Genomic DNA, 16,760 nt, shown 5'->3' with positions numbered 1-16,760 from the left:
TATATGTGTTTGTGGTTTGGTATTACATGAGGGAAAGCTGTTGTGTCTAGACACTAGCGGTCAAGTTCACATTTTTCATTTAGATAGACTGGGAGAATATGTTTCTTCAATTGCATTATTGCCTGATCATTTTGATCCAGATGACCTGAAGTTGTATTTCGCTTCTTTGGTTGTGGACGTAGCAGCTGTATACGTCATTATTTTGCTGGAGGAAGATATGGATGAAGTGGGTATAAAATGGTTTGAGCTGACACAAAGGGATGGGGAATATATTTTGGAAAGAGTGTTTGACGCAGGAGAACATTTTGCATATGCAGTCGGTAACCGAAATGGCTATAGATTCAATCCCTCATTTGACAATATTGGAAGACGAGGGTCACTCTTGGCTGGTTCTCTAAATACAAATATAGACTGCATTTGGATTGATAATGTTATTCCTCCAGAGTGGGAAACATTTAAGGAGTGCTCTGAAGAAGATTGTCCTTGTAGCTGTGCATTCGTAAGAGTTGGTGCGCACCAATTCTAACAGGTTTGTTTCTGAATTAAGGAGTTATGAGCTATGATTTGAATATGATTGCGAATAGTGGTGTGAGTTATATATCTTTGGACTATGATTTCTAGACTTTCTAAAGCTAAACAATTTTCAATTATTCTTCATCTTGGAGTTTTGAATTTTTGAAAATATCTATTGGCCAATGAGCTCTAGCTCAATTAGCACCTAAGGTCGTGGGTTCAAGAGAATCATTGGGTGAGTGTAACGAGACTGGTATTCTATTAGTTGCCTTGTTATGTAATCATCCATGCTAGTCGTGCCATCCTATCATTTCTTATTAATGAAATTTTTTTGGCCACCTTTGTTTAATTTCCTGGATGGTGATACATACTAAAGGGAAGTTGATTTATTACGTTGTCTCTCACTTTCTTCTTTTGTTTTTATATTTATTTATGGGTTCGGTTGATGTGTACTCTAACAAATTCATTTTTTGAAAAGTTTTATTGAAAATTGAAAAAGTTGTCAATTTATGGCCACCTTTTTCAATTTTCGATAAACTTTTTCTAAAATTGGTTTAATATTATAAAATCCTTTATTTATTTGATACAAAAGTCATTTATGTCTCACATTTTAATAAAGAATACATTTTTTGTGCAGATCAAAATTAATGTAAAAAGACTATATATATCATGGGAATGTCGGCGATGGAAGGCCTCTTTCAGAAAGTTGGAAAGAAGAGTTCGCACTGCCATGGATTCTCAATATTACATATTGAAGATTAGTGATATGATGACAAATATTTAATCTTTTGGTTTTAGTGCTAGCCTCTTATTATTATTATTATTTTTTATCACTTCTTATCAAGTATAAACATCCACGTATACTTTATAGTTTCCTTTATGGAGGTTATGTTATTTCTTTATAATTAATATTGAATGGAGCATCTTCATTTATACTATTACTGTGTTTGATCTTTCTTCCATTTTCTGTATTTTTTTGAGCAAGTATTATTGAGTGCAATAGTAAATTCGAAGAATTTTTTGAGCAAGTATTTTTGGCCATGGGTAGGGTATGGTTAGGGTATACCCATATCCAACCCAATTAATTTATCCATGGATACCCAATTACCTTATCCAGTTAGAACCCATACTCAGTTGTTACTCGGTTTGTTTACCCGTGGATATCCATACCCTACCCAAACCCAATTTCTATAAAATCACCAAATATGCTTAAAAACCACTAAAATGACCAAAATATCCTCAAAATCTCTAAAATGAGCAAAATACACATGAAATCTCTAAAATGACCAAAATACCCTTGATATCTCTAAAATCACAAATTATGCTCAAAAACCACTAAAATGACCAAAATATCCCATAATTTTTAAAATGAGCAAAATACCAATGAAACTTCTATAATGACCAAAATACCTCTGAAATCACCAAATATACTCAAATACTACTAAAACTTACCAAAATCCTAAACCTAAAAAATGATTGAAATACCATAAACCCAAAAATTTCCAAAATACCCTCAAAACTTTAAAATTACCAAAATACTCCCTAAAGTTAGAAAGTGACTTAAATGCCTTCGAAACCTAAAAAAATGACTGAAATACCCCCCAAAACATATAAAATGACCAAAATACCTCCTAAAACCTATAAAATGACAAAAATGCCCCTAAAACCTATATGATGATAAAAATACACCCAAAACCTAAAATGACCAAAACACCAAAACCTTTTTAATGATAAAAAAATAACCCCAAACCTCTAAATTTACCAAAAATACTCTAAAACCTATAAAACGACCAAAATAGCCCTAAACCTCTAAAATGACCAAAATACCCCCTCAAAATATCTAAAATGACCAAAATACCATTGAAACCTTTAAAGTGACCAAAATACTCCTAAACCTCTAAGATGACCAAAATACACTTGAAACCTCTTAAATTACCAAAATAGAGGCTTGGGGTATTTTGGGCATTTCAAGGGTTTTTTTGGTCAAATTAAAGGTTCTAAGAATATTTTAGTCATTTTGTAGGTTTTGAGAAAATTTAGGTAATTTTTTAGGTTTTGAGGTTATTTTGGTCATTTTTTAGATTCTAAGGGTATTTCAGTCATTTATTTAGGTTATGGGGTATTTTTGTCATTTTTTTAGGTTTTAGAGATATTTCGGTAATTTTTAGATTTTGGGCTATTTCGCTAATTTTCTAGGTTTCAGAGATATTTTGGTAATTTTAAGGTTTCAGGGGTATTTTGGTAATTTTCTAGGTTTCAGGGCATTTTGGTCATTTTATAGGTTTTGGGGGTATTCAGTTATTTTTTAAGCTTTGAGGGTATTTCAGTCATTTTTTTTAGGTTTCGAGGCTATTTTAGTCATTTTTAGATTTAGGGTGTATTTTTATCATCTTATAAGTTTTAGGAGCATTTTTGTCATTTTATAGGTTTTGGGGGTATTTTGTCATTTTTTAGGTTTCAGGGGTATTTCAGTTATTTTATAGGTTTCGACGGTATTCTGGTCATTTTTTAAGGTTTCAGGAGTATTTTGGTTATTTTTTAGGTTTAGAGAGTATTTTAATACTTTTTAGTTTTAGGGAGTATTTTGGTCATTTTTTAAGTTTCAAAGGTATTTTAGTAATTTTTTAGGTTTATGGGATATTTTGATAATGGCGTAAATGCACTTTTAGTCCCTACATTTTGAAGTTTTTCCATTTTAGTCCCTAAATTTTATTTTTTCCACATTTAGTCCCTAAAACCAATTTACGCTTTTTATTTTAGTCCTTCGAGCCCCATTCCGTCACCAATTAACAGGGGAACAGACGGGAGCTATAAAATATTATTATTTTTTAACCCTTGTGAATAAAATAAGGAAGAAATCAGATTCAAGCTCACGTGATAAATCACGTGAAGCATTTTAATGCACTTACCACCTACCTTTGGCGCGCTGGTCTTCCCCAAATCAGACTGAAATCCCTAGCTCTCTTCCTCTGCCTCACAACCAACAGCCACCATCATCAACCTAAAGAAAATCCCACTTCTCTCTCTAACCACCACCATCATCATCAACATCTCAAGATCCTCAACCATTTCGAAGCCCCTGATTAGATGGAAGCAAGCTCTTCAACCAGTTCAAGCTTGAGGAGGAGAGCTCCATTTAGGTGCTACTGTGATGAAAAACCAGTGTTAGTCGTTTCGTGGACACCGGACAACCCTGGCAGAAGGTTTTATGGCTGTCCAAACTACTGGGTATTTCAATATTTGAGTGTTTTTTTAATTAATCATGTTGTTTCTACTGGGTAGTTCAAGCTTTTGATTTTGAATCATGGGGTTTTCGTGTTTTTATTTTTATTTCATTGGGGTTAAGGGAGGAGGGACTTTCTGCATTTAGTTCTTTTCCTGGGTTTGGAAGCAATAATTTTGGTTTTTTTTTTTTGACACCTTGTTCAAGAGGTAGGATTTGTGCATATAAGGGTATTGTTCAACTGTGCATATAAGGTATTGTTTAAACTCAATTTGTTGACTGGGGAATATTTTCCTTTTGTTGGTTAGGTTAGTTTATTGATCTTCAATGGTAATGTTTGCTTAAAAATTGGATTGCTGTGGTTATATATAAACAACAATGTTTTTTCAATTTCATGTTAATTATACAGTCCTTATTGGTCATTAAGTAGCTTGATGGATAAAGAAATTGGTTTGCATTTCAGGTTGGCGAAAGTGTAAATTCTTCCAATGGCGTGATGATGAGATATGTGATCGTGGTAAGGTGCTCATCCCAGAGCAAAGGCAACGGATTATCAGACTAGAGGCTGAGGTTGCAAGATGCCACAGGAGAGAGAAGTTTTACAATGTGGCTTTGGCATTCTTAATGGTGATATGTGGGATTTGTCTCGTTAATTGTATGGTAGTTAGACAGGTAGTGGAAGTTTGATTAGGCTGGGAAGTGTGGAAGTGCTTATGCTTGGTTAGGTGGGTGGTGGAAGTGTATGTTTAGTTAGCATGTTTCATAGATGGGGGAGTTTCAATATCCTGTAATTGTTAATGCAAAGGGCTGGCAGTGTGTACATTTTGTGGTTAAGCAGTTAGTATGGATACACCTGCTGGTTTTTTTTTTGTACCATTCCTGGAATGAAATGAATACCCCTGTTTTCTAACTGTGTTGTTCAATGTGGGCTGCTGAAATGTGTTTATGAACTGTATTCATACTGGTTTCAGTTTAATAAAAAATAAAAAGTTAAATAACCAATTTGAAAAAAGAGATGTGAATATGAAATTTGTTAGTAAGTCTCAATTTCAAAGTCAGAGAGTAAATGATGACAATTCAAGGCATGTTGGCACAGACAGGCTACTTAAGTTGTTCAGCCATATCTTAAAAAATATCTATTAAACTTGTCCAAAATATCTATTAAACATGTCCAACTTTGCATGTAACTGAGGTTTACTTAAAAGATCTACTTGAAATATCTATTTGGCATGACTTAAAAGATCTACTTGAAATATCTACAGCATATTGACAGATTGACACAAAATCCCAGTCAACAAAAAACCAAATTTGAACCAAACTTTTTTGAGCTTGATTGACAGATTGATAAAGGCACACCATCTGCTGCAATACAAATCTCTACATCAACACACAGCTGGAATACACATTTCTGCTGCAATACAAATTTTTGCAAATTTCTATTGCAATCCAGATTTCTACAATACAATTGCTGCTTGCAAATTTCTGATGCAATACAAATTTTCTACAATACAAATTTTCTGCAATTCAATTGTCTGCAACACAAATTTCCTGCAATACAACTTTTCTGCAATACAAATGTCAAAGTACAAAATGAGTCATAACTCACTTTATATCAAACAATACAAACACTTCCAGCAACACTACACGGTCAGACTTGACTCACACCAAATATCAGAACACAGCCACAGTTCTACAAATATCAGAACTAGAACACAAACAGTTGTACAAATATCATAACACAGTCATGGTTCTACAATATCATAACACATTCACAATTCTACAATATCATAACTAGAACACAGTCATAGTTCTACAAAACAAAGGCAATGTTCCATGTTTAACCTATCCACCATATACACAAACATTAAGTATGCAAGATTTNCCTTTATTTCATGCGCATTTTTTCTAGTTCTTCTTTAATTAAGTGAATGAAGATCATGAAAATGTCTAGCACATCTGCTACTGCACTATGCCTTGGGTTCATCTTGATGAGCTTCATAGGCCATAGTTATGGTCAACTTCAGGTAGGATTTTACGGGGGAAAATGTTTGGTAGATGTTGAGGCAATTGTAGCCCAAGTTGTCGCGGCAAAATTCGATGAGGACCCGACGATTGCGCCAGCTCTCATTCGCATGCAATTTCACGATTGCTTTGTTAAAGTGAGCTCTTTTAATTTCTTTACTTTTTATATCTAGGTACCACAAAATGGTTAACATGCTTGTACTCCAAAAAAAAAAAAATGGTGAGAAGTTCATGCTCCTTGTATGTATTCTAGATGTTAGGAAATACCATAAACCCAAAATAAAATGTTGCCAAAAATTTTGTTATTGTGGCGCTCTTCATAATAATATTGCAAAGGAAAATTATTAGTTTATATTACATATTCTATTTTATATAAGATTTACATTGTAGACTAAACAAATGTATACAACATTGTACACTTTCATGCAAATGTATATTGTATATATTTATTTAGTTTACAATGTAAATCTTATATAAATTAATAATTCTCCCATTGCAAATTCTTTTTTTGTTTACAATTATTATTAGCTTTTAAGGGTATTTGTTTTTGTTTGCACAACATGGGCTAACACTATATTTAACATGAAAAGGGATGTGATGCATCGATTCTACTAGATGGGAACGACACCGAGAAAACTGCTCCTCCAAATCTAAGTGTGAGGGGCTTTGAAGTTATCGACGCAGCAAAGGATGCCGTGGAGGCCGTCTGCCCAGGAGTTGTCTCTTGCGCTGATATTATTTCTATGGCTACCAGGGACGTTTTTGCTTTGGTAATGAATAGATATACTCTCATCAATATAATTTTATCATTGTCAGCTAGCTCCATTATCATAGTAAGAACTTAAATGCCAAGTATAAATTTCAACATATAATGGCCTCTACGTAGTCTGTAGATCAAATGGTTCCTTGTGATGATATGCAACTGTGTTGACAATAACACGTGGTAATTAGATGGATAACATAATTAAAAAAAGAAAAGAAAAAGAGTATGATAATATTTGATGATGCAGATTAACGAAGGAAGCCGATACGATGTACAAACGGGGAGAAGAGATGGCTTGGTATCCCTTGCCCAAAACGTTGATCTTCCAAGTCCTAGGATATCAGTGAATGACTCCATTGTTGCATTCGCTAGAAAAGGACTTAGTGCTACAGACATGGTTTATCTTCTTGGTACTAAACAATATATATCTTACTACTACTTGTCTTATTATATATATATATATATATATGTTCTTATTTGTGCATTGTAAAACCACTTAAGCTTTTTGTTAATATATGTGCCATGTTTCATGATGTATAGGTGGTCACACTGTTGGAGTTGCACATTGTTCCCTCTTCCAAGATCGCCTTTACAATTTCCAAAGCACTGGGAAACCTGACCCTACCATGAATCCATGGTTAGCCAGTCAGCTACGACCTATCTGTCCCCAAAACTCAGCAGGCAGCAACACCGTTAATCTTGACCAGAGTTCTCAAAGTTCGTTCATCTCCAAGTCATACTACTGGCAAATCTTAATGCGTAGAGGGATTCTCCAAATTGATCAAGAGCTAGCTTTGGACCCACTAACTAGGAGCACGGTTCAAGGGATAGCTTTATTTTCCGATTTTCGATCTAAATTTGGTCAGGCCATGGTTAAGTTGGGAGCAGTTGAAGTCCTTACTGGCACACAAGGGGAAATAAGGCAATCATGCCGAGCCATTAACGCAAATTAGTCGTAATGCAAAGTCATATATAAGTTCTAATATTGATTTTATGCCTTGGTTTGTTTTGTCTTAAATTGTGTTAAGTAACTGTCTCTGTTTTATTTCATTTCATTTGTTTTTTCTTTTCTCTTTGTTTCCCTGTAATTTTTTGTATGATGAGGATATTCACATGATTCTCCCGAGTCCTAATCAATAAAAAGAAGTTATTTCTTATCAGTTGTATTTCAAGGAGTCTCCATAATTATTGCAATTTAGAAAATTCAATCGCAATTTCTCCTAAAAATGGGTTTTGGCATTTATTTATGTTAGTACTTGGTAGTTGGTTGTACTTTAATTGAACTCAAATAATAGGAAAGGTCTTAATTTATGCACAATAAGCTATAGTATTTCATTTAGGCTAGTGCAAGCATTTATGTTGCTCGGTGGTTAGACAAATTTGGAAATAAAATGATAACGTAGTATTTGGGAGTGAATATGCATGACACATTGTTGAAATCGCCTACTTGAGGGTGAATATGCATGACACATTGTTGAAATCACACACCATTGTTTCATTTGAACATTTTTTTTTCATTAACAATGACCTGGTAGGTGGGCAAAAAGGCCAGCCTATTCCCAAACCAATTCAAGCCCATTAGGGTTAGGTTGGCACAAGACAGAACCACACGGGCAACACTACCTAGGTGAGTATTGAGATGTTTTAAGTGAAGGACCCCACCTTGGCAAAGCACTCCAACAAATATCCATTGTAGCTGAGGACATAAATTAATGCCTTGGGAGAATCCGCTGGCTGAACACAGGATTTGGCATCAAACACAGGTTACTAGAAAATCATTTCAACAGTAGGACAATGATTCCCATCTTTGGTATATGATTAGACACATTAAAATAATAATCAAGACTCAAGAAACCACCCAAACTCCATGAGTGGAGGGACCCATGTACATGCATGATATTCTCTAATCACGAAAAATCCACTAAGGCAAGGGTATAAATAGGGCTGTCCACGGGTCGGGCCGGGTCGGTTTTGGACCCAATCCGGACTCGACCCGCCGGCGTCGGGTGAAGAGTGGAGGAACCCGGACTCGACCCGCCGGAAGCATCGTTCGAGTCGGTTTCGGGTGAGGGTGAACGTCGGTCGGGTCGGGCGAGTCACCGGAATAAAGAAAGCATCAAAATCTGGAAAAAAAAGTCGCCGGAACCTGGAAATCTCACCGGATTCTGGAAATATTCGCCGGATTCTGCATTTTCTCGCCGGATTCTGCATTTTTTGGCTAAAAATTGATGGGACTTGGCCGGATCTCCTCGAATCTAAGCTCGACCTCGCCGGATCTGCTCGAATCTAAGCTCGACCTCGCCGGATCTCTTCGAATCTAAGCTCGACCTCGCCGGATTCTGCATTTTTTGTATAGAACATCGGTCGGGTCGAGTGGCTCGGGTTTTGGAGAAGAAAACCGCCACTCGACCCGCCGGCGTCGGGTCTTGGGCGCGGCAACCCGTAACCGACTGACAGGAGCGTCGGTTCGGGCTGAAATCGGGTGGAGATCGGGCGGTTTGGTCGGTTCGGCGGGTGTGGGTCGGGTCTGGACACCCCTAGGTATAAAAGGAAGGGAGGGTTAAGAAAAAGTGGGTGGAACCAAATCCAGGGGAAGGAAACACGAGAGAAAAGACTGAGGGTAGAACACAATCTAGAGGATAAGAAAGTCCAGCTTGGATTTCAAAAATGGTAACTTGGCCACCTGATAGTATCCTTGGCTAGCCAAATTTCCAAGTAGCTCATTATCAAAATACCATCTGAACTGCTTCTTGGATCTCTCATTATGAGCCAGACCTAATTTATAATACAAATTAATTAAGGGTCCAGACCCAATTAGGGCAAGATTGTTGGGAAACAACTGCCACAGGCCTTATAAAATATAAATAGATTAAAGCTCACAGCCAATATGTTACCTTTTGTGACTACTTAATTTAATATAATTCAGCCTCTTGATCAAAAAAAAAAAAATATATATAATATATATATATATAAATAGATTTATGGATTGAATTAAAACATTTCAAAAAGTGTAAGATTAATTTGAAACTTTTAAAAGTGTGAGATTTTAATTTCAAAACCCCTAATATCATAGTCTAAAATGACAAAGCGAGTACTCTAGAAAATATTAAAAAAAAAAAAAAAAAGTTCAGCAAAAACATTAAAAAATATTATTATTCATTCATGTTCCATTCTTTTCTCACATAATGCAAAACGTGCGTTTCAGCTTTTTCAAGTAAGAGAGACTTCCATCTCAGCCGTATTTTCCTGATCAATCACATCAAGAAAAACAGGATCAACGGTGACCCGACTGTCCACGCGGACCATGAACTTGTGGTGCCACCACAACACCTTCGCGGTACCACCGATATCCACAGCCGCGTCCAGAACCATCTCGCGCCTCGCCACGTCAGCCAAGAACTTGACGGCGTGGTGAGCGAGCTGCACGCCGTCGAGCCGAGCCAGGAGGCGGAGCGTCTGGCAAGACTGCGGACCCTGGGAGCCGGCCTGGACCTCGGCGGAGCCGAGCAGGGAGCCGTCGTAGAAGATGGACATGGTGGTGGCGGAGTAGTGGATGGGCACGATGTTGGGGTTGGTGACGTGGACGGTGAGGTGAGCTCGACGTCGAGGACTGACAGGTTGAGCTTGAATGAGGTGAGGCTGATTGATATCACGCGGAAAGTCGGGTCTTTCGGCTTTGCCGAAATCAGCGCCGACGCTGCCGCACCCGACACCGCTCCGATTAGAGCGGAGCTCCAGCTCCATTTTACCCTTTTGCCCATCATTTTTACACCAAATTACTCTCCTTCTTTTTAGGCAGGAACGGTGCTGCTGCTCGTTTCTTGAAGTTCAGAAATGAGGACAGAGAGAGCTGGGAGTAGAGAGGGGGTGGATTGTTTTAATTGACAATAATGCCCTCGGTGTATTTTTTGTAGGTTGGCTACATTAGAGGTTAGCGTTGGTCATTTGACTGGGATGAAACATCAAAGCAATGTGGACTGGTGTCGGCAGTCGTTCAAGTATTGTTTGTGAATTGTTGTTTGAGCTCTAACGTTCCTGTAACGTTGTTCATATTTTTTATACTTAGATAAAAAAATATGTAAAAATACATATAATATTGTTTAAAAATTAAAAACATGTGTTTAACAGGTCTTTAAGTTCGGTTATTTTATAAACACACATTTTGATATTAATATGATTTGCATATTTGTTAACGGGTGATTTAATAATATTACTCACACAAGGGTTTACCATTGGATCTTAGAAAAAAAAAAGTAATTAAATCATCATTTGTTACGAGTCCAAATCTTCTATCTCATAAATTGTGCTCCACTTCATGTTCCACTAATAAAACTTGGATAACTAGCTTGTCTCATTAAATGAGATAACTCTGACTTTAATAAGAGAGACTAGTTGTCTCATTTAATGAGATGTCTCATTTAATGAAAAAGGTTAGTTGTCTAAATTTTATTGGTGGAACATGAAGTAGAGCACAGTTGATGAGACAGAAGATTCAGACTCATTTGTTACGTGTTTAAGCTATGTTAAAAAAGTATTAAAAGTAATTACATCATCGTTCCTGCTAATGTCAACACAATTGATGGAAGTTTCTTCCCACAATAACCATCATCAAAGTATCATATTAACTTTTCCTCTCTATACCTCGAGTTCTCTTCCATGGCCTCTAAAACTTCCACCATGAAATTCTTCTCACTACTAATTTCTGCATTTGCCATTGTCCATATGGTAAAGGCCGGAGATCCAGACATTCTCACTGATTTCATCGTTCCTGCTAATGTCAACACAATTGATGGAAGTTTCTTCACATTTACTGGCATGCGTGTCCTTGTCAAGGCAGACCCTCCCACTGCCTTCAAGGTCTTGAAAGCAAGCTTGGCAATGGGCAGGGTGTTTCCTTTGCTGTGTCGAGTCCGGGTTCCTCCACTCTTCACCCGACGCCGGCGGGTCGAGTCCGGATTGGGTCCAAAACCGACCCGGCCCGACCCGTGGACAGCCCTATTTATACCCTTGCCTTAGTGGATTTTTCGTGATTAGAGAATATCATGCATGTACATGGGTCCCTCCACTCATGGAGTTTGGGTGGTTTCTTGAGTCTTGATTATTATTTTAATGTGTCTAATCATATACCAAAGATGGGAATCATTGTCCTACTGTTGAAATGATTTTCTAGTAACCTGTGTTTGATGCCAAATCCTGTGTTCAGCCAGCGGATTCTCCCAAGGCATTAATTTATGTCCTCAGCTACAATGGATATTTGTTGGAGTGCTTTGCCAAGGTGGGGTCCTTCACTTAAAACATCTCAATACTCACCTAGGTAGTGTTGCCCGTGTGGTTCTGTCTTGTGCCAACCTAACCCTAATGGGCTTGAATTGGTTTGGGAATAGGCTGGCCTTTTTGCCCACCTACCAGGTCATTGTTAATGAAAAAAAAATGTTCAAATGAAACAATGGTGTGTGATTTCAACAATGTGTCATGCATATTCACCCTCAAGTAGGCGATTTCAACAATGTGTCATGCATATTCACTCCCAAATACTACGTTATCATTTTATTTCCAAATTTGTCTAACCACCGAGCAACATAAATGCTTGCACTAGCCTAAATGAAATACTATAGCTTATTGTGCATAAATTAAGACCTTTCCTATTATTTGAGTTCAATTAAAGTACAACCAACTACCAAGTACTAACATAAATAAATGCCAAAACCCATTTTTAGGAGAAATTGCGATTGAATTTTCTAAATTGCAATAATTATGGAGACTCCTTGAAATACAACTGATAAGAAATAACTTCTTTTTATTGATTAGGACTCGGGAGAATCATGTGAATATCCTCATCATACAAAAAATTACAGGGAAACAAAGAGAAAAGAAAAAACAAATGAAATGAAATAAAACAGAGACAGTTACTTAACACAATTTAAGACAAAACAAACCAAGGCATAAAATCAATATTAGAACTTATATATGACTTTGCATTACGACTAATTTGCGTTAATGGCTCGGCATGATTGCCTTATTTCCCCTTGTGTGCCAGTAAGGACTTCAACTGCTCCCAACTTAACCATGGCCTGACCAAATTTAGATCGAAAATCGGAAAATAAAGCTATCCCTTGAACCGTGCTCCTAGTTAGTGGGTCCAAAGCTAGCTCTTGATCAATTTGGAGAATCCCTCTACGCATTAAGATTTGCCAGTAGTATGACTTGGAGATGAACGAACTTTGAGAACTCTGGTCAAGATTAACGGTGTTGCTGCCTGCTGAGTTTTGGGGACAGATAGGTCGTAGCTGACTGGCTAACCATGGATTCATGGTAGGGTCAGGTTTCCCAGTGCTTTGGAAATTGTAAAGGCGATCTTGGAAGAGGGAACAATGTGCAACTCCAACAGTGTGACCACCTATACATCATGAAACATGGCACATATATTAACAAAAAGCTTAAGTGGTTTTACAATGCACAAATAAGAACATATATATATATATATATATAATAAGACAAGTAGTAGTAAGATATATATTGTTTAGTACCAAGAAGATAAACCATGTCTGTAGCACTAAGTCCTTTTCTAGCGAATGCAACAATGGAGTCATTCACTGATATCCTAGGACTTGGAAGATCAACGTTTTGGGCAAGGGATACCAAGCCATCTCTTCTCCCCGTTTGTACATCGTATCGGCTTCCTTCGTTAATCTGCATCATCAAATATTATCATACTCTTTTTCTTTTCTTTTTTTAATTATGTTATCCATCTAATTACCACGTGTTATTGTCAACACAGTTGCATATCATCACAAGGAACCATTTGATCTACAGACTACGTAGAGGCCATTATATGTTGAAATTTATACTTGGCATTTAAGTTCTTACTATGATAATGGAGCTAGCTGACAATGATAAAATTATATTGATGAGAGTATATCTATTCATTACCAAAGCAAAAACGTCCCTGGTAGCCATAGAAATAATATCAGCGCAAGAGACAACTCCTGGGCAGACGGCCTCCACGGCATCCTTTGCTGCGTCGATAACTTCAAAGCCCCTCACACTTAGATTTGGAGGAGCAGTTTTCTCGGTGTCGTTCCCATCTAGTAGAATCGATGCATCACATCCCTTTTCATGTTAAATATAGTGTTAGCCCATGTTGTGCAAACAAAAACAAATACCCTTAAAAGCTAATAATAATTGTAAACAAAAAAAGAATTTGCAATGGGAGAATTATTAATTTATATAAGATTTACATTGTAAACTAAATAAATATATACAATATACATTTGCATGAAAGTGTACAATGTTGTATACATTTGTTTAGTCTACAATGTAAATCTTATATAAAATAGAATATGTAATATAAACTAATAATTTTCCTTTGCAATATTATTATGAAGAGCGCCACAATAACAAAATTTTTGGCAACATTTTATTTTGGGTTTATGGTATTTCCTAACATCTAGAATACATACAAGGAGCATGAACTTCTCACCATTTTTTTTTTTTTGGAGTACAAGCATGTTAACCATTTTGTGGTACCTAGATATAAAAAGTAAAGAAATTAAAAGAGCTCACTTTAACAAAGCAATCGTGAAATTGCATGCGAATGAGAGCTGGCGCAATCGTCGGGTCCTCATCGAATTTTGCCGCGACAACTTGGGCTACAATTGCCTCAACATCTACCAAACATTTTCCCCCGTAAAATCCTACCTGAAGTTGACCATAACTATGGCCTATGAAGCTCATCAAGATGAACCCAAGGCATAGTGCAGTAGCAGATGTGCTAGACATTTTCATGATCTTCATTCACTTAATTAAAGAAGAACTAGAAAAAATGCGCATGAAATAAAGGACATCTTTCTTTCCTATTTGTAGGGAAGAAGATATGGACTATGGAGTATTAACCTACTACAAAAACTTGATGGTTTGCACGACTTGCATTTAGGTGGGGTTTTTTTTTTTCCAATTACAAGGTGTTCTAGGTTGTAACAAAACATGTACATATAAGGAAATATTCAATTATGGGGTCATATATTGTAAAATATGTATGAGGTGCCGACTTGGTTAATATTTCTATATTGGAATGAGAATCAATAAAATCAAAGAAAATCATGGATGAGTTTAAAGTTCAGATCATCTGACTTTAATAATATTAGTTTTAGCTCGCGTTTTCAACAGGCAGCAATAATTAATTATTAGATCAGGAACTCAATTTGTATTAAGTCCCAAAACCTGCAAAATCTGATCAACCACAGGTCCACAATCAGTAACAAACAATTTCACCTAACTTCAACTATGCTAAAAGAAAATTCCGTGACTTAGCAAATCTTTTATTCAACGTGAAGAACCCATATACATTCTCAAATGAAGCTACCTATCTCTGATATCAACAATTAATACTTATTTATGTACAGAATTTTCATATTATGCAATCTTCTTTTTATTTCAATCCAAAGATGATATGAATGTGCAGGCCAAGCCAGTTTAACAAAACTAACTATTTTTCATACAACTTGTGCAGAATTGAATTCAACTGCGCGCGCGCCTTGAACTCTTTAGTGTTTCACTTAGAAATTTAATTAGAAACCGTATACCTTACTCTTTTCAATGCTATTCTTTTATTGTATGCGTATCGAGGTTGATGGTTTTGCCCCTTTCGATGAGTTCTCAATGCCGGTTCATGGGAAAATGACTTAGTTGGAGTTGGAGCTATTAATTGTTAGAATTATGTTATTAGATAATTAAATTTACCATTTTCTAATAACTTAAGTTTTTTAGACAATCTGTAATTTAACATGGTATCACATGTCTCCATTATATTACTTCACATTTAAAACATATTGAGTCTTACCTATTACAAGAGATTTTAAACCCACATGTAAAAAAAATTGTTAAAATGATGTGGTTAGATAATTAAATTTATAATATTCTAAAATCCTAATAGCTCAAGCTTTTAACATCAATATAGATTTCGGTTATCAAAAAGTGATTCTTTGAAAACAAATGAAAAAAGAAGCTTAGCCAATAGTACTAAATTACTAATAGGTCAATTCGGAAGAAAGAAAAGAATGATAGGATATGTAATAGAGAAGTTTACAACTTTCCTTGGCCAATATTTTTATTTTTCTTTCGTATTATAAGCCTGTTGTGGCTCTCTTTCATCCACCCGCGAAAGATTGACCACTTGAGAAACTTTCTCAATAAAATACCCGTCTATGGTCATTTGTCGGCCTTGTTTCATAGTTAGCTAGAAAACATTTAAATAATTATTGGGCATAAAATAATGGGCCCAAACAAGGATTTATAGCCCATTTATTTTTCAACAGTTTACATAAACACTTATTTGATTTAAATTTCCGTCAATGTCACAATTACTGTTGAAGTTTATGTTACCGTTAGATGTTTACGTTGCAGTGTTAATCTCACTTATTTGACATTGATAGAAATTTCCTATTGAATTATGATGAAAATTTTATTTTGTCATTGTTGAACATCTAGAGTTAGCTTTTGCTAATCTCTTTATATTATTTTGCTAAATCTATTCGATAGCAATGATGGATTTTTTCTATTACTTGCTGAACATGCGTACTCGGATTTCATTAAACAAATTTTGACCATAATTACTAGATGCCTTTGCTCTAATTTTAATTAAAGTTTACTTTGTTTCTCAGAGCTTTGCTAGATGAATTGCACTTACGTGATTAAATATGTCATTTTAAATTTGTAAAGCATATTACTTTTAATCTCAATCTTACTAAACACGCTGATCGTATTTTTCTAGCATTGTTAGAACTTAGAAGTGAATCTATGTTTTTCCACAAATCCTTTGACATGATCTAACTTGTAAATGATATAAATCTCTACATAACAATCTCTACATAATACTGCTGCTGACTTTTATCTTACTTCACTTATTAATTATATTTTTTTTTTTGTTGTTCAAGAGAAAGCAAAATAATAACAGTCCATATAAATGACCCATTGGTATGAGCACTGTACTCGGCTTCCTCTCTCAAGATCTTTCTAGCTCAAAACAAATCAAAGCACGACAAGTGTTCGAACAACAAAAATCACACTAGACATAAACATCGACTCACAGTAGTAGCATAGGGAAAACCCTACCTCGACCCCAAATACAATCCAAAATCCAAACCCCAATTAGCAGCCAAAAAGTTAAGGACCACACATTTAACACAACTTAAACACGTAACAAATGATGATTTAATAACCTTTTTTTCTAAGATCCCAGTG

General features: G+C 35.9%; 2 protein-coding genes and 1 non-coding gene across 3 annotated transcripts; 1 reads left to right on the top strand and 2 right to left on the bottom strand.

Moving 5' to 3' along the window:
• The first annotated feature begins 5,634 nt into the window (after positions 1–5,634).
• Positions 5,635–7,687, top strand: LOC112037110 (peroxidase 60). The gene is made up of 4 exons (XM_024069924.2): positions 5,635–5,895; positions 6,349–6,528; positions 6,769–6,931; positions 7,062–7,687. Exons 1-4 carry the CDS (start codon positions 5,665–5,667, stop codon positions 7,472–7,474), a joined length of 987 nt encoding a protein of 328 aa, XP_023925692.1. The 5' UTR covers positions 5,635–5,664; the 3' UTR covers positions 7,475–7,687.
• Positions 7,688–9,647: 1,960 nt separating this feature from the next.
• On the bottom strand, positions 9,648–10,501 carry LOC112037128 (uncharacterized). The gene has a single exon (XR_010630017.1). It is a non-coding gene; the product is annotated as an uncharacterized LOC112037128 (transcript).
• Positions 10,502–12,292: 1,791 nt separating this feature from the next.
• Positions 12,293–14,376, bottom strand: LOC136068703 (peroxidase 60-like). The gene is made up of 4 exons (XM_065776202.1): positions 14,085–14,376; positions 13,452–13,631; positions 13,049–13,211; positions 12,293–12,918 (listed from the first exon to the last, which is right to left on the bottom strand). Exons 1-4 carry the CDS (start codon positions 14,313–14,315, stop codon positions 12,506–12,508), a joined length of 987 nt encoding a protein of 328 aa, XP_065632274.1. The 5' UTR covers positions 14,316–14,376; the 3' UTR covers positions 12,293–12,505.
• Positions 14,377–16,760: the final 2,384 nt, after the last annotated feature.

The sequence above is a fragment of the Quercus suber genome, unplaced genomic scaffold (genome assembly GCF_002906115.3).
Source record: "Quercus suber isolate HL8 unplaced genomic scaffold, Cork oak 2.0 scaffold_8, whole genome shotgun sequence".
Lineage (NCBI taxonomy): Eukaryota > Viridiplantae > Streptophyta > Magnoliopsida > Fagales > Fagaceae > Quercus > Quercus suber.
Note: the sequence above shows the minus strand (reverse complement) of the source record. Positions and strands in the feature narration are given on the sequence as shown.

Bases quoted from the DNA above. Each gene is read 5' to 3' on its own strand.
- LOC136068703 (XM_065776202.1), bottom strand. From the start codon at position 14,315: ATGAAGATCATGAAAATGTCTAGCACATCTGCTACTGCACTATGCCTT. The intron at 13,212-13,451 runs GTAATGAATAGA...TTGATGATGCAG, and splicing joins CCAGGGACGTTTTTGCTTTG to ATTAACGAAGGAAGCCGATA. The intron at 12,919-13,048 runs GTACTAAACAAT...CATGATGTATAG, and splicing joins AGACATGGTTTATCTTCTTG to GTGGTCACACTGTTGGAGTT.
- LOC112037110 (XM_024069924.2), top strand. From the start codon at position 5,665: ATGAAGATCATGAAAATGTCTAGCACATCTGCTACTGCACTATGCCTT. The intron at 6,529-6,768 runs GTAATGAATAGA...TTGATGATGCAG, and splicing joins CCAGGGACGTTTTTGCTTTG to ATTAACGAAGGAAGCCGATA. The intron at 6,932-7,061 runs GTACTAAACAAT...CATGATGTATAG, and splicing joins AGACATGGTTTATCTTCTTG to GTGGTCACACTGTTGGAGTT.